A 23,252-nucleotide genomic window follows, 5' to 3' on the forward strand; every position below is an offset into this window, starting at 1 on the left:
CTCAAGGAATATAAATTGTTGTTGTACCATTTGCAGGCTCTGGAGGACAGGCTTTACCAAATCAAAGTGCTCTTTGTTTCCTAATACGATCCTGCTGCACAAAGAGACTAGAAAAGAGATTTATTTCTTCTGTAGCAGTGTGCCCTTGATTAACCTAGTTTGTGATACCTATTTGAGTGAAAGAGCTAATACCAACAGTGACTTCAAAGCGTTGCTAAGTGTGATACCTGCCTGTTCATGTATCATTTGCTTCTCTCAAGCCATTTCCTGTCAGCAGAGAGGAAAGCAAGATGTATGCTCTGGGCAAATCCCCTATCATCATTAGCAGAAAATTACGCCAAACTGCTGTAAAGTAATTATGTGGCTAAAAGGTGAGCTGGGAGGATGTCAGTGATTAAATACTTACCACCAGAGTCAGCCCATGTCACATAATGTTTTGTTCAGAGGCTTTCAATCTATTCAAATTGCTGGCCAGTGCCATGGACTGAATTGAACCCTCGCCCAGGTCTTGAGAAGTATGGTCAGATATGCTTGGCCCTTTTTCATATCAAGTGAATTTTATTTCAGTTATCATATACTACAATCAGTAATTCTTAATTGGTAGCTCGAGGTTGCTCTTGCACCATCAAGCTATTCTCACCAAATTCTTTCATGGGCTCTTGCAGAGGTGCTGCAGTTACAACAATCCATCGTGGTGGTCACACTGCAGTGTAGCTATCTGTCATACAAAGAATGTGAAAAGTGTGAAAGTTTAGAAATGATGGGATGTGAATTACCTCAATAAAACTCTGCCTGAGTGGAAGACCTTGGAGCAATGACTGAGGAAGCAATAATAACACTGTACTCTATCTTCCCTCCAAATGATCTTAAACACTGGTAAGCTTAATCTTTGAAATTCCTGTGAGAAATACATCTTCACATTGTGGATGGCAATTTTGAAGCACTGAGATATTATCACTAATAACTGACTTTATTAATTCTTTTCCAGAATGGAGCAACACATCCTCTGGGACACAGAGAAGACACAGTCCTTGTCCAGAGGGACCCACCACTAGGGCATCAAAAACAACCATGACAGATGAGACCACGTGAGGCAAATGACCAGTGGGTTGCAGTTTTATTTTGCATTTATCCCTCCTCTCACCACCTCTTCTAGCCTCGAGCTTTCCCAGCTCAGCCTCCTCCCTTCATGCCGCTGCTTCCTCTTCTCCCCCTCATTCCTCATACCCAAGAGCCAGTGCCAAGTCAAATGGACAGCCAAAGGTACTCTACACAGCCAAAATGCTGAAGGTTCTTGTACCCTGGGAGACAAGATACCTTCGTACCCTTCAGGACACTGGACGGTCCTTTACAAGCAGCTTTTACCCTGTTTTACCCTGTTCCTGTTGGTGAGGAGTTTGATGGAATAACCCTAATAATTAAATGGGTTTTCTAATACTGTCTCCAAACATGACACTGGAAACAAGATGGCTAATGGTAAAATCCTGCCTCCGGTGACATGGGCAGCTGTTTGGTGACTGCAGATACCATATTTTGTACTTCCATTCTCTGTGTACAGTTACCCACACATAAAATTTCCCTTTTACTGGGGCCCGGTTCTTCTGAAATCAGTCAGAATTTAATCACTGATTCAAATGGGAATGAAACTAGGGCACAGATAGCATAGTTTGTATGTGTGCCTGACTTCAAAGTAATCCAGAAGTGCAGTTTAGGGTCTGGCATCATCTGATGCCCTCAACTCCCAGCCACACAAATAGGAAACACAGGTGTGAATGGTCTCTGCTGACTTGCCACCACCCACACGTCCTCATCTCGGTTGGGTGCACCAAGCCCAGCAGCTGGTGTTTCAAGCACTGAATGTCTTCAAAAGCTATACAGCTTTCACGTGTTGGCTATGTCTTGGAAACCTACTCTAGGTTTATTATTTAAAAAATGTAAGGAAGATTTTTCAAGGAGCTGCGAAATGCCCTTATAGATTTCATGAGAGCTGGGCCACTAACCACAGGCTGCACCTGTGGAAAAATCTGCCCTTTGTTGCAACTTTTAATTTCAACAAATTTCAAACTTTTGCAACTTTTAAACTGCAGGTCATATAATCTGTGACTTTGACTGTTAAGTGAAAAATACTTTTAGTACCAGATCTTTGCCAGCCCCAACACTAGAGATGATCCAGACACTTTTTAACCTGCTCTTATGGAGGCTGTGAAAGCTTGCTTTTTTTTTTTTTATCTCAATAAATGAGAACTTTCATGCACTGATCACTATTCCATCCAAAGGCATACTGCATATCAGCAAACAGAAGTCATTTTACAGAGAAACTTTTGCATACGGCTTGAAAGAAAGCCCAGCAAAAATTGATAATGATAGGTGATCTCCCCAGTGACATTCGGAAATAATGCAGTTTCATATTTATATCAGGGAAAAACAAGCAATGGACATATTTAAATAATCATTAAAAATTAAATTTCTGACACAAGGCAGGTTTCAACACTGTTCTGCCACACATCTTCTGGAAATCTTTAATGGATCTCATTTGAGGTCTTCTCATTTTCTTTGCTCATGAAAAAAAGCTTTGTAATGGAGGTTTGAGTGTATGTGTTATCAGCAGAAGGCTCCCTCGAGGGAAATTAAGTGAAAGGACATTTTTCTTGTCTTCATGTTTGACATTCAGGAGTAGTGACGAGATAAGGTAGGCACAGGAGTCTTTCAAAAAAACCACCAGATACGAATGGCAGCATTTCATAAGGACGTGAACCGTTCATCATCTGCTGCAAAGACTCCATTAATGTGGCCTGCTTTTAAATCCAGTGCTTCGCAAGGAATCCCATTTTCTACTGTAACTGTTACGTCACCTTTCTCTTCTAAATTTTCTCTCTCTGTTGACTCTTTGTTCCTTCTAAAAACAAGAAAGAGAAAATAATCTTACTCTGTTGACCTGCAGCACTCCACCACAATTCCACATACAAAAAACCACATTTAATCAGAAGCTTATTGTAGATTATGTTCTGAAAGGCATAACCTGATGCACCTCTTTGCCATTGTAAATATACCACAGAAGGTGGGAGGCCCACAACTTAGAAGTCTGGGTTTAGTGGTGTGAGGTCAGGACTGGGAATCAGAAAACCTAGAGTAAACATGCTGTAAGTATGCTATAAATATTACTTCACCTCCTTATTCTGTAAAATGACTGGAGGGTGCAGAAAGAAAAGCTGGTGCAAAATAAAAATGGAAAAAATCTCTAAATCTGTTTTTGCTTTACATCAGGAAGGACTGCACTAAACATCGAGTCTGACCCTGTTATATAAGTCATAGGTTTCACCCCATGATGTGGACAAATTAAAACATACTTTTTAGATCGTGGAAACTTAAGTGCCCCCACACTCCTTGATTATCTTCTCCAGGAGTTAGGTACTCTTAATGCTGCAAATCTGTATTTTTAGTTCAAACTTCATTAACAGACACCTTCCTAACTAGTATTTTATACTTTTGTTTTCTAGATCAAACAGCTGCAAGGCTTTCACTTTTCCAGGCTCCAGTTCTCACCAAAAGCATATTAAAATAGTAGCTGAATAAAATTACCTAAAAATTCAACCATGAGAAGATGTTATACAGAAATATCAGTCAACATGTCATGATGTTCCTTTAATTCCAGATTTATTGTGACCTTGAGATCTACTAGTGCATAGTTGAAAAACCTGCTGTACTTTACAGCCTGCAGCATGAGCACTTGCAGAGGATAAGAAACTCAAAGGTCAGTGCCACTGCTTCTTCCTATCCTGCAACATGTACTGTAACAATCTGACTCAGGACAATCATAACAACCTGACTCAGTGTAACTGCTAATAACAGTGATATTAACAATAATAAAACTGTATTGGCCTTTGGGAGATTCTTGGCATTACAGACTTGCTAAAAGTAAATGTGGGGGGTAGTAGTGGAAACCTCTGACCTCCAGCTGCTGTACCTGCTCTTGCAGTAATAAAAGGAGTGTTCTTTAATACAAAAAATGTGGGAGCAGAACATAAAGGAAGATACTATGAAGCAGGTTCAAAAGAAATGAGAGAAGTAGATGTCTGGAACTCATTGCCATAGGATTCAGAGAAGCTAAACATTTCTGTGAGTCCAAGGGGAGACTCAACAAGTTAACAGAAGAGAAATCACTGTGGGTTACCACCCAATAAACGGAGATCAATTCCAGTTTAGGAAGGCCTGCAGCTGCAAATTAGATTCTGGGAGAGTAACAGAGGGAAACACTGTGTGTGCTTGCTCTGTTTTCACTCTTTCCAAGGCAAATGTTTACGGCCTCTGCTGCAGGTGGGATTTGGGGGGTAGGGGTAGACTTCAGTCTAGTTCAGCATAGCCAGTAGAAGATGGTCCTGCTCTAGGTATGTGCCAAATTTATTATCGGAGAGGGAGACATCCTATTGCTGCAATGCCAGGAGAACAAACATAGGGCTGGGAGACAGGGTGTCTAATCCAGCTCACTGTAGAGTCAGGGGCTCCAGTCACATGGAGCCCTTCTAGCTGCAGGCAGCTGTGGCTTCTAATTTTACATGTTGGCAGTGATGCACAGTGAAGACCTAATTAAGAAAATCTTTCAGTTCAAGAAATGACGCATAAGTCCAAGTCATTAATGAAACTCCATTATAGGCCAATCACGTGCTTCCCTGCCACCCTGAATATGAACGGAGCGAAACACGTGCTTATGAGCTTATTTGAACTGAGGTATTTAACTGGTACTTTAAAGGCCTATAAAGACAAAATGCCAGGTTTATGAAAAGTCAACACTGTCCTTGTGGCCAGATTTCCAACACAGCTTGCTAGGCAACAGAGCTGCCATTATGTCAGCTCTGGACAGGTTTCCAAGAAAACTCATTACTGAACATGCTGAAGTCTTTGACAACCTGCTCACATACTTCAGTGCCTGAAAATGAGATGAGCACTTTTGAAATTCTCTTCTCCGATATCTGGATCTTCTTTCAAGAAGCTGAATAGACCAGCCCATTCCTTTTACCTCTCTAGTCTTTACAACAGTAGATAGAAGAAATGTATCCTTGGTTTACCATCTCTCTCACTCTCCAACCCGTTTGCAGATGCCATTGATGTGAAAGGAGAGTTACGAGTTCAGTCACAGATAAATCTTCTCTAAGGAAAGTTTGTACATAAAGGCAGAGCAGGGAAACAGAGGAAGAAGTGAAAAGGAGCAAAACAACTAAAAGGACAAGAGCATGAGACAGAGAGGATGCCAAGTGACTGTAGGTGGGCAGCAACAAGCCGTATTACTGATAGTATGATGATAAGAACATGCAGTTTACACCACATTGAGGGGAACTGCTCAAACTCAGCTGAGTTATTTTGAAAATAGAGGGGGGGAGATGCTGTCTTTCAGCATGATAAGAAGCACAAATTATTATTTTACTTAGAAAAATCACAACTCTTTAGTATAAATTATTTATATTACACTTACTTGAAGTCTTCAAAGACTCCCTTGAAGTTAGGCACTACACAGATGCACAGAGCCATGATACTACACGGAAGGCAGATACGGGCTTCAGGTAGGAACATCATTCTCCAGTTTTACAGAAGAGGTTGACTAGGTTCAGGGGATGAAATAACTCAGCCCATACCGCATGGAAGGTTGTGACAGGGCTTAAATTATCCACAGATCACAAGCACCTGCCCAGAATCTTTCCCTAACAGCATCTCTCATCTATTGTTGGTTGAATTTAGTTTTCTGAAAACAGAAAGGGGTTTTGCAAATTTGTGCCACTCTTCTGAGTGCAAAATATAACTGAAGGGATTCTGACTATGCTACTAAGGGTTCTCTATGAGAAGCACTTATCTTTTGCAGTAAGTGTTGGTTTTCTGAGGTCTTTTAACATTGTTCAAGGTAATAAGGAGGCAGAAAGGAAAAGTCTCTGCAACACAACACTTTTCATATATGAATCCCTTGTTCTGATGCATTGGGAGATGCAGTCCACCATACAATCAAAAATTTTAACATTATCTAGCTGTCAGAAGAAACTTACCCTTTTTCAGAGAAATTTCTATTCCTTACGGCCAACTCTGAGCCAACAGAGATGGTAGGACCAAAACACCTACTCTGCCTTGCTCCAACATGCTCACACTAGGGAAGCGTGAATAGCCTTCTCTTTTTCACCACTGCCACCACAGGGCAGAAACTGAGAGGAAAAGAGAGTCTCTCTCTTCTACCCTACTGCCAAACAACAAACACATAGTTTCATGGGGAGATCTGGTCATGAACCTGTGAAGGGCTGGGTACACTGGACTCATCAGGTCATGTATGGTAGGTGAGACCATGCAGCATTCCATTGAGCAGGTCCTCTTCAGCCACACATTAATCATTATTGTGTCCTCTGCTGAGGCTTCTGAAACTGCAGCAGTAATTATTTTTTTTTTAGCCTTGACAGTACTGCCCTGGAAGAGGCATGGTCACTGCCATCCTTCTCCATCTTGGTAGCTATTTGGGAAGTCTGTGAGAGGAAGCTCACCTGTGGCACACTAAACCTTGAGAAGAATGACAGCAAACGTCTTTGTAAATGATAGCTTTGTAAAGCTATCATCTCTATCATATTCTTATACTCCTTGTTTCCTCATTACACCCCAGCATTACTAAGGCATCTATACTTCATAGTTAAAAATTTTAACCCCTTTCCTTAGAAAAGGACACATGGGTTATCTTTACCTATGGAGGGAAGGGGGATACAGCTATAACTTCTCTGACGCTGATCTGGAAAGCAAAACCAGCCCAGTTGACTTAACTTGCCAGTATTCAGTTAAAACAGAAGAAAAGCTAAGCCGCTTACTTCTTGCGTTGCTGAATCCCTGCAACAACGAGGAAAACAATTCCAGCCACAATGAGACAAAGAACAACACCAAATACAATAAGCCAGACAGGCGTGGAGGGTTCAACCGGAGGTGATAAGGTTGAGGTTATCTTCAGGAACTGCAGTGTTTTGTCACTCAGTAGGAAGGCACTGTTGATTCTGTTCCGGTTCATCCTTCATAAAAACACAAGGAACACCACAGCTCTTTAGAAAGGTATTTTATAAGTTAAAAAGATGAAAGGCAAAAAAGGAATTTTCATGCATGTGCTGCAAGTCTGGCAGGCCTGAATTTGATGCAGCATGATGTTGGTAGGATTACACAGACCCACACATTTGCAAGGTTTTGAACACCAGACTTTCATATGCATTTATCTGAAAAATAGGGAAATATAGATGAGACACGAAGTAGAGTGTCATTATTTATTTCTGGTTTGGACCATGTGCTGAAGACATAGCAGGTTGTAATCTGTAAGGGTATCCCTTTTGTCTTGTTCATGCAGGATTCAAGATTAGCATGGGAATGGCAGATCTAGCCTGCAGTGCTCGGAGGATTTACTTACCCATGCCTCTTAGTTCCTAAAACTGAACCATCCTGCATGTTACGGGCCGGTACATCTGCTCTTGCTGTTGTAAATTTTCTTAGGTCCATGAAGCACATGATACAATTTGGTCCAGAAGAATCCACCCCTATAGCCAACCTCTGCCCTTCTTCCCTGCAGGATGCAGCTAAAGGGATTTGTACTTTGTACATTTTTTTCCGTTAGGAGAAACTGTAAGTCTGAGAAATATGCTTTTTCATATTAGTACAACAGCTACCCTTTAATGGAAATCTCCACCCACATTCATTACGTCTAAGCATTTGCAAGTATTTCTGGATCTGAATCTAAGCAGCCTTATGAGGCTTTAGTAGTATCTTTCATTAGCTTTTTCAAAATGTTAAAAGTCTTTTAGAAAATGTATTACATATATTGGTCTTGAGAGATTCTTTTTGATTGCAGACATATGATTTACAGCAGCTCTTTCTTGTATTCAGTTCAATTTATCTAATAGAGCAAGTATTTCCTAAATATAAATATATGGGAAATAGAGGTAAGATTTTGCAAACTTCTGTTCTTGGAAATCATAATGCTTGACTGTCCCTTAAAGAGGAAGGAAGTTCTTAGCCTTAATGGAAAGCTAGCATTCCTGGAGAGGACTGAAAGCCATGGCATATTATAAGACTCATACAATAAGCCGTCTTTGATTTAGAAAAGATTTTCGTCCTTATTAATATGAAAGGATCATTGTGAACAGCTGAAGTAAGCATTGTTTACCCTCATCTAATGGCTGGAGTTACAGAATTATGTGCTGAAACACATGCAGGCAACTAAAGGTGTATTTTGTGTTTGTATATGCATAAATATATCTTGTGTATATTTATGCAAGATCTTGGCTATCATACAGAGCTCTCAGAAGGTTTACTTTCCTCTTTAGTCTTACTTTGCAGAGTCTCACGCAATAAAATTCTGGTCCATGGGTAGTGCTCTTATGTGCTACTGTAGTATGAAGAATTAGAATAACGGTTTAGTATAGAAGCCTGCAATCAGAAGCAATTGAATAGAAAGTATTGCAGTTTTATAGACTGTTTTATTTCTTGTTTCTAAGTTAGGAAGGAATTAAAACTTTTCATAAATACTATATTCTATATCTGGTGACAGACAACAGTTAAAAACCAAACATACTATAATAGCATCTAATTTCTGTGGCAAACAGGGCACATAAAAGAAATAAATCAGCTTATGCTACTGAATTTATCAAAGAATAACAGAAATGCAAAAACCCTGCATTCCAGCATTCTTACAGAGAGCTTCAGTGAATAAATAATCTTCTTCCTCCACTAATACTATGAAGCTATTGTTTAGTGTCTCTGTAGGAAATAGTTTAATCTGCTCATAAGCTTAAAAGTTAATCTTTCCAAAAGAACGCATACTCATTCATCAGGAATTAGGCATTACACCTCCATAGAGATAACATGAATTTTCAAGACAAAGTACAGAATGCCTAAAAACAAAGAGGTCTGTTTTCCACTCTGTGCTTGAGAAATGTATGTGAGTTATGTTGTGGGAGTCATCTCTATAAACCCCTCATGCAGGTTTGGTAGACCACTGAAGTCAGATTACCCGTTTTTTCTTTTTCCCTCTTCAGCTCCACACTCTTGCTTTTATTGGATATAGAACATGATATTTAGTAAAAAGCAGACCAATCTGTACTACATGGTACTCTGTATAAGCAACGCTCAGCTATGATATTGACTGGCTTTCTAAAAAGAGCTGGTATGAAGAGAACGTGAGTATAAAATTGTTTAAGCCAAGATGGGACAGAGCCAGCTCTGCTCATGAGGAGTTCACATGAGTTCCTCTTGAGTGAAAGATGACTTCTAAATTAAGTCTGATGAACTGTACTTGAGAAACACCAAAAGTGAGCCTATGGTCATTAATCCAGGTGTAGATGAGCATGTGGCATGCAGTGAAAGTCAAATTATATAAATCCCACTCAGAAAGTGTGCAATTCCATCATCTGAGGGAGAAGGCTCTCACTGGGAAATGTAGCAGCTGGATGAGAGCAGTGTATGTGCCATGCACTGGACAGCAAATTACAGGTAGGGCTCTGGAAAGGGACTAGGTTTCTTCTGAGGCTCCAGGATGAAGAGAGATTCCCTGAAAAATTGTAATTCCAAGGCTCACGTGCCTTGCATTCTGTGGGACTGTTAAAGATCCTCTAATCTCACACACATGAAAGAGTAGTGACCCCTTGTTTTTTTACCTGCTTGGATTAGCTCATCCTTAAAGAGGCAGAGCGCTCATTCATACAAGGCCAAGAGAGAGAAAGCATCCTCAGTCAGCAAGGAAGAAAAGGTTGCAGAAGCAGTGACTGTACCTGATGGCTGCCTCTACCTCACTTCCAGGAACAGTTGTCAAATTTTTTGAAGAATCTGTGACCACAAACCAAAATGACACCCGATCCGTCACATTGCACAGAAGCACATTGGAAATTCTGCAGATAGTTAAAACAAAAAACATCATTAAGAAGTATGGAAAGAATTACTGAAACATTTTAGATTTTCTTAAATTATTGTTTTCATCTAAAGGAGGAAAAATTCTTACTTTTAAAAAAAGTTAACAGCTCAATGAAGAAATATCACTAACAGCATTTCCCATTTCCCAATATCATAAAAAAAATTAAGCTTATTGAGACCAAACTTGAGTCTTCAAATGAATTTTTAAATCTATTACAAACTTGCATGGTCTTGGACATACATTTAGCATAATCAAATGGAAAAATACATATTTGCATCTTAATCATCAGGGCTGTGACAAAGGCAATATAATGGGGCAAATGCATTGGTGAACTAAGAACTTTGGTTTTGACAGCTAATAAATACCACTGGAACCAGACATGGGGGATTCCCCACATGATTTTCAAGTGAGTGGAGTCCTTCTACAGGATACCTTTGTTGGTGGAAAAAGCAATAAAATTGATGTTATTCTTTTTGACATCTTTGTTCACAGAGTCAGGCACAGAGTGAAGTCAACAAGCTAAATTTAGACAGTCTACTGGCACTGGCCTATGTCTTTAGCTTATGCTATGACAAACTTACCTGTTTTAAAAGGAGATTGCTGAGCTTTATGTGAAGTTAATAGTGGAAGGGCACAGTCACACATACTATGTAAAAAATGTGCAAAATGTCTTTTAAATGCCTTATTTCCAATTCTTACAAATGTGTTTTCTACCACTAATACTAGTAAATGGTGGTGCTATCATTAGAAAAACCTCATGGAATGACATCATCATGAGTATTTAAACTAAAGAATGAAGGCATAGTATCATGAAGGCATAGTATCATAATAGTGCCTGAGGATAGATAGTGGCCCAATGTTCTTGTATCTGTCCCTAGTTTATTCACACAGCTAAGAAACAAACCAGCCAAATTTGTGTAATATACAGGAATTGCAGAAGGTGGCATTTATTACAGCATGGCAAGAAACATAGTATGCATCACAAAAGGACAGCCAAAGCCTTTATGAATTCAGTGACAGATAGATAGAAAGATAAAAATAGGAAAAAATACTTAGCTCTCTATCATTAATAAATAACCCAAAGAATTTGGCTCAGGTTTCAGATTTACTGGCCATGTCCAAGCAGCGAGCAGATATTCTGAAAGTCCAGGACCAAGAATTAAGATCGTTTTTACTTCCAGAAAGCAACCTAGACTTGGTTCACCTTTGCACAATGTCTGCCTGGCCACAAGCACAACACAGCCACCCTGTCCTGACAGACCCTGCTTGGGATGATCAGTCCTCAGATAGTACCTGCTCTTCTGGAGAAGGGCACCCTGCAGTGAGCCAGCAAAGAATAATGCAGCCCCTCTTTTAACTAAGTTGCAGTGATATCTGTAACGCCCATTACAAACTACTATAATTGGTTTCAAGATCTGGCCTGTCCATCATCAAAACGCAAGTTTTAACATTGCCTTTCCAGCCTGTGCTCCTCAGGGTGACAAATCCCCGGCTGCAAGCAAGGTCCCCTGCCACAGAGCTCTGCTGTGTAGTGCCATCTACTGGGTAATTACAAATATAATTAAATGACCTCTGCAGTGGCCTGAGGAGAGGAAGCATGAGGTAGGATATATAAGGGAGCCAAAACTGCAGATGAATGTGTAGTCTCCATCCAGAAAAGAACAAGTTTGCTTTTAAGGCAGGACAGACATTGGCTTGATCACAGTAGTTCATTATGGACATTTTACAGGAATATTTGACTTGCTGCTGAAAGCTTTTTTGGGTGCCTTGCATAGTGCAACCTTTTGCTTTATAGAGAAGGTATATACTCCATAGAGATACACAATAAAATGGAAAGCAATGATTTTGCAGAGGTGAAATACCCACTTTTACCTCTGGGACAATGTCAATTTTGCAAATACTGAGAAATTTTATGGATAAAAGAGGAAAGGCATTCTCTGGAATTTGAAAAGATGCTCACATCAGTTTGCTGGCAACAGTTAGAAGATGAAAGCAGATTTATTCCCTCCAAAACAAAAGCAAAGCACAAAATTTACAGAAGGGGGAAAAAAAGAGTCTACTTTTGGCTAGCGGCTGACACGCTTGCTGACTTCACAGAACATCTAAAATTGTATCTGCAGAGGTAGTTTTCCATCAGAAAAATTAACCAGCAGTAGGACCTAAAGCTTCATGTTACTGCAGTTCTTAAAGCTGGAATTTCTGTGGCACAATCAAAAACTGGTCCAGGCAGAAAATCTGTGTTGTCCTACAGATGTTCTTGAAATGGGGTGAGTGAGGAAAGTTTGATCCCCAAAGAGAAAGATCAGTTTGGTAAATAGAGACTGGCAAAACACCCTGACTTTCTCATTCTCATGCAGAGACTCAGACTCTTCAACCTGGGGTCTTCCCTACAATGCCAAGGCTTTCAACATGAGACAGGGCAGTTGGTCATCATTAGGGGCAGCATCTCTCTCTCTCTCTCTCTCTCACAAACAGCACTGAATCAATGGGGCAGCAAGGCTTACACTAGGATATGTAAACTTTGCCTCCTTTCTGCTCCTTGTTGTATTTAAAATATTTTCTTGATTTCAAGCATGTAAAACCTGGCTTCACCGCTGCCACCTTTTCATCAGCAGAATCTGAATGCTGTAAATCCTCTCAGGCTCCAAAGAGAATAGTACCGCTTATGAGAAGTTCAAAGGGGATTGAGTAAACACCAAAACAGACTGGTTCAACAAGCACCAATGTGGCAATTTCTTTGCAGCAGGTACGCCTTTTGTTTTTCCCCTGCGCTATTGGCACACAGGTTTGATTCACAGCATGCAGAAGCTTTACAAAACTATGCCTTTACACTGTTTAGGTTTGAGAATCACAGAGAAACCTGACTTCTCCATGAACTATGATAATCAAGTGCATTTGTAACCATCTATGTGGACATCTTTTTATTTCCTTAGCAGGTGATAGACTTTTGTCATGGAGATTATAGGAGACTGTTATCATCAAAATTACAGGATCCTGGTTCTGCCTTACGGCACCATGGCAAAAGTCCAAAACTGCATTTCCTTTAATATATGCAAGTGAACACCAATGAGTAGAGTGCAGGATGGTTCCTTGGCCTGAAACACCATCATTGTTCCTGACTGAGATTGAAAGCATTGTTTAGGGGTAAGAAAGAGCTGCCAGAGACTCAAAGGGTGCCTACAGTGGCCACTAGCTCGTGGGAGAACCACATTCCACAAGTCTCAAGCACCTATCTCTAGCTCTCGAAAAGCATCAGGCCTCTTCCAACACAGTGCTGTGCAGCTACTCCTGCAAAGGACCGTTATTTTCTTCCTTTTTGTGAACTTCAGCCATGGGATCACCTGGATGTAACAACTTTAACTCTAGAAGTTTATTTTCTTGTTCTAAATGGTCACAATATTTTTGTATCAAAATAGCCTGTCTTAGAAAGATGGATTATGATGATGAAATTTTTTTCTAGTCATTTCATGAGGAAAACTGCAGCTCTTTTAATCTACAAATGGGGGGAAGATGTACCAAAAATAGGTTCTGCTACTTGAATGGAAGTAAATGTGATTACATTCTTTCTGCTCTAAAGATTAACTAGTCTCAGGCCCAAAATAGATGCATATTATTTCAAATGAGTGACAGATTAGAGAAACCAGGGTTACAAACACAGACTACAGACAATAATTTTTTAACACTGAGAGATCAAAGGTTGCCTTACGTAGCTCATGAATGTTATGTATTGAGAATGAATTGAAAGGCCATATATAGAGCAGGAAATAAAGGGGGTTTATTTCTCCACTGAAAAATAAGTTTTTATTTCATCTGTATTAATAATACTGAGTAATTTGATGGATTGTCTTCTGTTTCATACAAACTTGAAAATTTGACAAGCCTTTCAAACATTAAACACAACTCCATGATTTATTAAATTTTAGTTTAGAAATTAACTGTAGAGAACTCAAGATGTAATGTGCAATCCTGTCCATTCTGCATTGGGTCACTCAGTGGTTACACAAGAGCAACAACAGCATCAACTGCTGTCTCCAGCAGCACATTCAAATGCTTCTCACTACAGGCTAGCTTTTATCCAGCCTCATAAGCCTAACAAAAGTTGACTCTGTATCTGAAAAATGATGGGACAGACCGTAACAATGGTTATGCTGATCTACCACACAAATTATCTGGGGGCCTGATCCAGCTTGCTGAAGTTAATGGCATTTGGTCTCATGTGGGAGTCATTTGCGGTTGTGAGTTACTGCAGGGCTGTGGGTGTGTTAGAAATTGATGGGATGTTAAAGGAGAGGTTTATCACATCCTGATTATGGCCGTGTGCAAAATATGTACCCTGGCAGAACCACTATTTGGTTATGCAAAATACTGGTGAATTTTTCAGAAGTCTTTATTTTAACAAAAATCTTTAATTAGCCAGATGCAAAATTTGTGTAAATTTAGATGCTACCAAAATGCAGTCACAGTTAGTTCTTTTATGACAAGATAATTGATCATTGATCTTTTTAAGCTCCCAAAGAAAATCTGTTGGCATTTATCTGTAAAAGCTCCTATGGTGTAACATAATTTATTTGCCACAAGCTCCTGCTTCTGTTTCCCTCTTCACAACACTGCAAAACCCTGCCACTGTCCTTACCAGCTATGCAAGAGTGCCATTCCGGTGTGCACGGCATGCTGCTGTACCCTCTGGGACTCTGAGTGCTCCCACACCCCCTGCAGAGGGGATGGAGATGGACTGCATTCCTTCCTCTGTACCTAGATCCTTCTGACTGCCAGCCACAAGAGCAGAGAAAGGAGTGCATTATTTCCAGGACTTTTAACAGGATGGAGGCTTTCACAGCTTTCTCGCTCCCATGTAACAGGCATGTTATTTGGCATGTATTAGGAGGTTCATCTAGCTCTCCATCACTGAAAAGGGACTCTGAGGTCCCTTGGGATTTAGGAGAGATCTACAGATAGAAAACTCCTCAGCCTGTTGCCTAGTAAGTTGTACCAGATCTCTGAGCTGCACAATTGTCCTTTGGTTGACGTGCTGAATACACGTGACCCCAAAGATATCTAAAAGTCCTAGAAAAGTTAACAGTTATACCTCCAAGGTACGCCCCAACAAGTTATACCTCACAAGGAAGTCCTATACCATCTTAAAAAGAGGTAAAGATGCCCACACCTAGCTGTTTCCAAACATGATACTGACTTCTCCTTTGACAAACATAGTAGCAGGAAATTATTGATGTGTGCACTTCCACCTCCAAACTGGAGTAACAGTGACATTGTCATATTTGTCCATAGGAATAACTGTCTTGGTAGGAAACTGAATAAAGTGAGCCAAGCACCATGGCTCTCTGCAGACTTAATAGAAAGTGTGGTGCAGGAATGGGAAAAAAAATCAAGCCAGTATGAAAGAAGTTAAAGATCACTGGCTTCTGACATAGGTTTTTTTGCTTCGAGAAAGCACCATGATTTTGAAGGAACAGAGTAATTTAAAAAAGGACCTGAGACTAAAATAAGCATACAAAAGTAAATCTTTAGAATCAGATGCTGGATGAAAACCCTGCTAATTTGAAAACCTGAGAAAAAGCCCTGCATAATCACTTTTAATTAGCTTGTATCTTGAACTCATTTTTTCAAGTGTCATTTTAATTCTGTGCAGTAGCATACTTGGCTGTTTTTGTTAAGCTTGGTGCAACGGTTCTCTTGCTCAAAGAAGACAACTTCTCAGGAATAAAAATGAAACAGCAAGGAACCAAACACTCCTGTTACATGGAGGGGGAAATCACCTTCTATTTAAGAGAAATTTCAGGAGCCACCATAATCATCATGTGACTAAAGTTAACTAATATCTTTGCAAAATGGAATATGATTCATCTGATGTAATGGCAGCCTGAAGCAGGTTTAATTTTTTTTAAAGTAAATCAGGAACCTTATCCTCATTAGCCTACCAGAACTATAAATCTTTCCTTAAAGATTGAAAAACAAAGAAAAAATAATGGGTCTATAGAAACACACTTACAAGATTTCTCATTTAAGAAGGAACATACTGACAACACAGCTTGGTAAATGGTCTGTCTAATCTGGTACCTAATTTCATAAGTAGCAAGGATCAGAAGCCTGAGAAGAATATTCAGTACCTCAGGGTATATATAATCCCCAAACCAATTAAAGGATGATTTATGTCTGAACTGCAACATCTGAAACTTCTTGATGCTAGGTAACTCAACCATTGCAATATGAGGGATAGGTACCCCCAACAGAACACAGCACTAGCATAGATACCCATCTTCAAGTTCTCTGAGTCAGCTCATCTCCAGCATACTGCTCAAGCTGTGCTCTAAGAAAATGTGCACCAAAGCTGCTTAATCAAGGATCTGTATTCCATTTCTTGACTTCTCCAATGTGCTCCTTCGCCGCCTCCCAGTATGGTCTCCAGAAGGTATTATGTCCTACTGCCAGATTCTGCTAGAGTGAATTGGCACAACCCCGTTGAGATCCACAGCTGTGTCAATTCCCATCAGCAGAGATGCCAGTCCAAAGATTGAACATTGTTTAAGACAGAGAGAGTGTGATGTTTAACATATATCTGGATGTCAAAGAAATACAGCAGAATGGTGTGTTGTTAGAAGCTGTATGTAAGGATTTCTACAGTTCAGTACAGCAGAGAATGGGCCACTACATGCAGCACTGTTAATATGTATAAGGCAATTCAGAGTAGATGCTTACTGAGTTGTGCTCTTGCTGGAATATCTTCTCATTGCAAAAGCCACCATTGCTTTGAAGAGGTACTCTTCATTAGCATCCCAGGCATACTGTAAAGGAAGATGGAAAACAATCAGTTTCAGCACCAGTGCTGGCCGTACAGAGAGGGAAAAGAGTCGCTAAACTTGAAATGCTATTGATCGAGAAAATGCATAAATTTTCTGATTATGCTACAAAAATAAACTCCTGCCCATTATTTAGTGTGCACAAAGAACTTTTTCTAACAGCTGTTATAAAGCACAATATAAAGTGCAAAGAATCTTTCCAAAAACTGAATGAATTGAATGTTTCTGAAGCTGACCAAACTGGAGATGTAAAGTTTCTTGTACCGAAGACTAGGCAGATTATTACTAGAATTCTCCCCACAGAGCTGCACCCATGGCCTTGCCTCTTTTGCTGGATAAACCCTGTTAACACAGAAGGTTTAAATCCACTCTCAAAGACCATTTGGCTCTGCCCCCAAATTAAGAAAAAAGCTGATGATGGAGGTAGTCTCTGAAAGTTTGATTTCAGGACACCAGGAAATAAAATGAGATTATGGACTTATTGCTGCACACCACCCTTGCAACAAGAAGACAGACTCATCTATAGTACAAATTACTACAGCACACATGAGACAAAAGAAAGCAGCATAATTACTACTTCAATAAGAAGTATAATACAGGCTCCAAAAACTGTTCCCTGTGATCTTGATGAAAAAATTATTCTTCCATAATTTTGTTTTTCTGAGATAGCTTCACTAGGTTCCCCTGGGCTTTCATTCACATACGCAATTCTAATGACCTCTAAGAACTGCACCTATTATATTTTTATAACAAGAGCCATGACGGAGGCATACTGATTGAATTTTCCCTTTCAGCAGATTACAGAGATTAATAGTTTCTCAGAATTATATTAAAGGAGGTTAGAGGCAGCTTTCTTCAGTCGGTCAGAACACAAATCTAATCTTTAACTTCCAACATTAAAAAAAAATCTGCAATCATCCAAACCAGAAATGCAACAGTGTGGATACTTAACCCTGTTGACAACTTGCACCTGCTTTTTTCATGGGCCTTTATAACAGATTCAAAAACCAGCAATATACATCAAAATGTAGTTGAATAAAGCATTGAAAATGCCAAATCTTAATTCTGGTTTTTAAATTCTGATTTTGGATGCATGGAGCTGCATCTCTCCGCAGAACAAAGGAGTCTAGTTTCTGGGCATGACCCCTCATTTTGCTCTGACATCCTGTGGACTGGGAACCTAAGCAGGAAAGGAGGCAGTCACTTAAAGGGCAGAGAGTCATACTGATCATATCATCCCTAGACAAATGATGAGTTATGAAATGGGCTCTCTGCGATGTTGTAGGACAGAGACAACAAAACTGAGCAACAGACAACTTGCATTAAAACCCAGAAACAGTGCTGAGAATCTGGGTTCTGACTCACCACTCTTGCCTTGTGAATGAAGGGTGGTGTAAAAGCATACTGTGATAATGCATGCCAGTCTGGGAACTTAAACTGGGAAAAAAAAAAACCAACAAACAAAACAAAACCAAACCTCTTTGAAAAGAAATCATAAAAGCCTGTATTTTGATCCCACTGCACTGATGAAAACACGACAGTAATGACAACAACTAGTACTAAAAGAAAAAGAGATAATGCAGTAGAGGAATTAATATAGATGACAGCCATAAAACTATTTATCGCCATTTAAAAGACATCTGTATTTAAACAATTTGCACAATTTGCAGCACTAAAAGGGGAGATCTTCCTTTTTCTGTGTGTGGTACTATTGACTGAATCCCTACATGCCACCTGCAGTCTTTGAGAACAGGTCCAAAAGGACAGAAAAAAAATAATTTGTCATCCAATGGATTAAACCAGCTGTAGAGATAATTTAATCAGTTGTCTTGAAAATGGATAATGATGAAGCACACTCCATTTCATGCTCACATGGACACAAATGCAATGCAACACTACCAAGTATATGTACTTGTAATGTCTATGTTTAGTGCAGTACATGTATATATGAACAATTCGTCACTATCAAGTAATCAGTTTTCATAACTAATGTGGTAGCCTAGAGCTTCTTTAAATCAGAGTAACAAAAAGGGTATCTCAAAGCAGGGAAAATAATTTGTAGTAACTCCAGTCCCAGCTGAAAGAGTAAGCAGTTTTAAATAAATAAAAAAAGAATAAACAGAAAACTGCAAGAAATGGGAGAGGAGACCGGCAGAGAAAGCTCAGCAGAAATCAGGGGCCTGCTTGAGTGAGAAGATGCTGCAGACAATCTTCTGGTCAGAAGGCAAGAAGTCCCAAGAAAAAGTGATCAGATAAGAGATAGAGCAGATGGAGATGGTTGTGGGCTCCATATGAACAAGAACCTCTATACACGACTGCATCCAGGAATATGCAGGGGGGAGGCAACATGGCGAGGAGGAAAAGTATGGCATGAATACTTTTAAGCTAATAAACTGTATGAACTCAGGAAAAGTGGGCACGAATTGCCAGAAGCCAATTTCTAATCATCAGCTTTCTCCAGGCAGAGGGGTAGGTGCAGAGAAACCTGAATCACTCTACTATGGGGCTTTATCAGTGTCACCCTTACCCTCCAATTGCAAAGGCCTGGACAGCAGCTGATGACTGAGGATGTTGCTTCTGTTCTTATGTTCCTATGAAGTACAGCTTTTGATGCACAATTTGTGCTGCTATAGAGGAAATGTATTAAATAGCATTTGCAACCACACGTTATAAACGTAAGATTACTCTGTTATCAATTAAACCTTACTCAATGGTATCAGAACTGTTAATATTTACCATCTTCCATGCTCTACAAAGGAACAAACACAGACACCTTGGCTCAGTTGCACTTGCTATCCTTTATATGTTAAGGAGGAGCAGAATCAGGCACAGCTGATAGTGAAAGCCAGTCTTAAGTGGCTGTTAGTTAAAGAGGAGATTGATGAAATAATGGGTAAGAGATGATGGGTGTAGGTTGTTGATGCAGTGAAATGCTACAGTAGTGCTGTAAGGAAGACAAAATTTAAGTTAGCAGAACGAGGTTATAATATTACAGTATTGCCCTGAGCAACCTGATCTGACGTCAGTGTTGACCTGGCTTTGAGCAGCAGGGGACTATGGACCTTCCAGGGTCCCTTCCCTCCTGAATGGTTCTGTGGTTCTGTGTTTTAACTAGACAGCCATTCAGAGTGGCTACAGCCGTTCAGTGTGACTACAAGGCAAATGAACCCACTTTTGGGTCCCATTTGGTGGCAAGACACCAGGTCCACGTCAGCCTTTTTTCCTCTTCATCCTCTACCCTGGAAACAGCCTGGATACATTAGCCAGAAGGGAAGTGCACCTCCTACTTCACCTGGCTGCAGCCCCTGAGCTGCTAGCTCTTAGACTCTTATGGTTAAATTGAGTGGTGACACCGAGTTACACAGACTACTCAATGCACATCACTGCTGCTCACTCCCTACCTGTCTTTGGCCCTTTTGAATTAACTCTCTAGCACTCTGCTAACTCCATGAATAGGAAGCAACTAGTGACTAGCAGCTACTCCAGAAGCCACTCAAAGTTAACACCATCCTCAGAGAGACTCATAAATCACCTTCCTTCCATTTAGGCTTGCAGACATCATGTTTCCTCCCACCTGTTAGCAAACAATGTTTCTGTCAAGTACACTCATTATCTGCAAATCAGATGATAACAGCTAAATACTTAATGTATTGTAGCTGCTCTTTTCAGCTCCATTGTGATAAGAACTATATAAATACACTAAATGGCACTCCCTACCTCAAAGTACAGCCTACCTTGTGAACGAATTAAAAAATGGTGTCCTGTCAGCCTCACACAAATTGGATGGCATGCACTAAAGCATATGGAAAACTACACTAAACTATTTATATGTCCCTGAACATACACACACATTGGCGATATCCTGCCAGTCCTAGAGCAAAATGCCCACAGTATCAGGGTTTTCTATTATCATCTAGCTTGAAGTGACTTAAAAATGAATGAAATGGAATTCAGTGGCAGAGCATCCTATCAATTTATTCTAAACTGGCTGTGTCCCACTGTGATACAATGACAGTATTATGCTTTTCTTTGCTAAATAAATAAATTAAAAAACGTCCCAAATTCTTTAACCAAAATGAATTTCAGTTTGATAGCAGTTTCAAGTTTTCAATTTGCAGAGAAGATTGCAATGGCTATGAAAAGGAACTACTACCTGTGCACTTAATAAATTGTTCATTATTTGTGGGTAATTTCATATGCCATCATACCACTTTCGGGATGTTGTTGTTCTAAGATGCTGTTCTACATTGTCACATTCTTAGGGCTTTCACACACTTTGTTCTATGAAATAAACTACTATCTATCTACAAAAAAAATAGACTCCTCGGTTATTACTTTTTTCTTGTACTATAAAGTACCTTTAAGATTAACGATTTATATCATACCCTTTCTGGATGAAAAATAAAAAAAAATGCAAATGATCAAACAAAAATGCCTTACTTTACTACAGTTGGAGAAGTAAAAAGCACTAAGAAAGAACATTACTGGGAACTGCAATTTTTATTCTTTGCCACTATTTTGAACTAAGATTAAATCAAAATATTAGCAATTATCATCAAGAGGAGCTTCAATAATGATTTTCACATATTTTCAGCCATAGGATCACACTATTTTTAATATATTTTTAAACAAACCAGGCTCACGCTACTGTTTAATTAAAGTCTCTCACCCAAGAGAATTGACTTCAATATGAATTTCCACGGACAAATACTTTAGCGCGTATCTTGAATATTTCTTCCCAATTTGTCTGGTTTATGAGGTTACCAGCGGAATTAGGTCCCTGTTAACGTTAGTTTAAATTACCTGATATTTCAGTGTAATTTTAGAACAGCTTCTACAGTCACAGGGAGATTCTCATATCTCCAATCTGTTACAACATGTAACCTACTGCTTTTTGTTTCCCAGGGCTCCTAACATAATCAGACACCAGACTTCCTGTAGAAATGACTGTCTGAGACATTTCATATCTAATTTTATGCTGAGACCTGTAACACTCTGCAGATTTGCTCTAAGCATTCAAAGCTACAAATGAAGTACTGGGCTCGGCCATACTTCATAGCACCTTAGATCAGGAAGGACAATTCGGTCATCTCATGTCCCAAACTTTCATGTATTACAGACCCTTACTGCTCACACCAGTACTTCCACATTAAGCTTAAGGACTTGAATTAAGCCAAAGCATTTCAGTCCTGAATCTCCTCTACAGATCATGCTTGTCTGAAAGCCTGACATAAAGTCCTATTTCATAAACACCTAACAATCTTTTCCTGCTTCTCTTCCCAGACATGATTAACTTTACAATTAGCGCTCTCAAGAAGTGCTTTTCCCAAAATACAGACTTAGATTTACGAAGCACCTCTATGCATAAAGTGTAACATCTCCTCTGTTTTCCAGGGGAAAAAAAAAATCTTTGACAGAAAATTATCTTTATGCAAAGGCAAGCTTTATACTTCTCTTAAAGGACACCATTTGAAGGGGTAGGCTAGTCAAATGTCAAGAAATGCCTGGATCATGACTTGAGCAATCTATTACAATTAACATTTCAGAACAAATTGCTTGTGCTGCCTTCAGAAATTCTACAGTATATATTACTTCTGTTTTGGCAGATAGTCAGTTAGGAAGAGTACGTAAAGATACTTTACTTACTGCATTATCTCCCAAAGCTGTTTTGATACTAAGACGTACTTTGAAAGCATTCTGTGCATCTGACACAAAGAGAAAAAAGCAAACATGTATTGACAGTCAGCCAAAATAAGATTTTAAATCATTTACTTCTCTAATTATTTCACAGATGGCAGCTTCTAACAGATCACTGGTTAGAAGTCACTAGCAAGAAAAAAAGGTGCAGCCCTACAGAGCCTCAGTGAGGTTTACCATTACCTCTTTAAGTGAGATCAACTTCTGTACTTAATTTGCAAACTCATAAAAGAAGCAAATGCTCAGAATTTCAATCTTCAAACCGGAGACAACAAGTTAAAATAAAAATCTGAGAAGCTGGCAGCTTTGTAGGCAGAAACTCATAGCTACATTTACCTGGGGGAGGATGGAAATCAGCTCCAAGACTTACCTGGCTTGCAGAGCTCAGCATGAGCAATAGCAACTACAGAGAGAGTAAGCAGCAAAACCCGTAGCATCCTGTCAGCGTGGAAAGGTTGAGGCAAAAAGAAGTGAGTCTCCCCTGTAAAGCACTCTTAAACTTTCTGTGACCCAGGATTAAAGCATCAGCAGCACAAGTGAGCAACCAAGTAGAAGGTTTAATAATTAACTCCCATTATTTTAGCTAAAACAGGCACCAGAAACAACTGTCTTGTGTTAGTTATTTACTACCTTTCTATGTAGTAAAAGAAAAAAGAAAAAAGCTATAACAAGTTTTTAATTTTCCTTCTTTCTTTTTAGAATAATACAAAACTTCACATGTTACCCAGGCTGACCTTTTTTTCCCCCAGATGTGATGTCAGACAGGCACACAAGATATCAGAGGGACGTCGCACCAGAGCAGCTGGTAGCTGCAGTGGCAGGATGCCGTGCTGTTA

At 39.6% G+C, this 23,252-nt stretch overlaps 1 protein-coding gene across 3 annotated transcripts; it reads right to left on the minus strand.

Moving 5' to 3' along the window:
* Positions 1-22,880, minus strand: CLTRN (collectrin, amino acid transport regulator). 3 transcript variants are annotated; one of them, XR_003397981.1, is made up of 7 exons: positions 22,787-22,880; positions 22,366-22,424; positions 16,619-16,704; positions 9,765-9,881; positions 6,828-7,022; positions 1,886-2,896; positions 1,722-1,733 (listed from the first exon to the last, which is right to left on the minus strand). XR_003397981.1 is itself a non-coding variant. In XM_026844590.1 (6 exons), the coding sequence occupies exons 1-6, from the start codon at positions 22,851-22,853 to the stop codon at positions 2,740-2,742; spliced, it is 681 nt and encodes a 226-aa protein (XP_026700391.1). In that variant the 5' UTR covers positions 22,854-22,880; the 3' UTR covers positions 1-2,739. The 3 variants fall into 3 exon arrangements, 2 of the variants coding, with proteins under 2 accessions (XP_026700391.1, XP_026700402.1); XM_026844590.1 differs by having other exon boundaries at positions 1-2,896; XM_026844601.1 differs by having other exon boundaries at positions 1-2,896; positions 22,753-22,855.
* Positions 22,881-23,252: the final 372 nt, after the last annotated feature.

The sequence above is a fragment of the Athene cunicularia genome, assembly GCF_003259725.1.
Source record: "Athene cunicularia isolate RWA chromosome 1 unlocalized genomic scaffold, athCun1 chr1_part1, whole genome shotgun sequence".
Taxonomy (NCBI): Eukaryota; Metazoa; Chordata; class Aves; order Strigiformes; family Strigidae; genus Athene; species Athene cunicularia.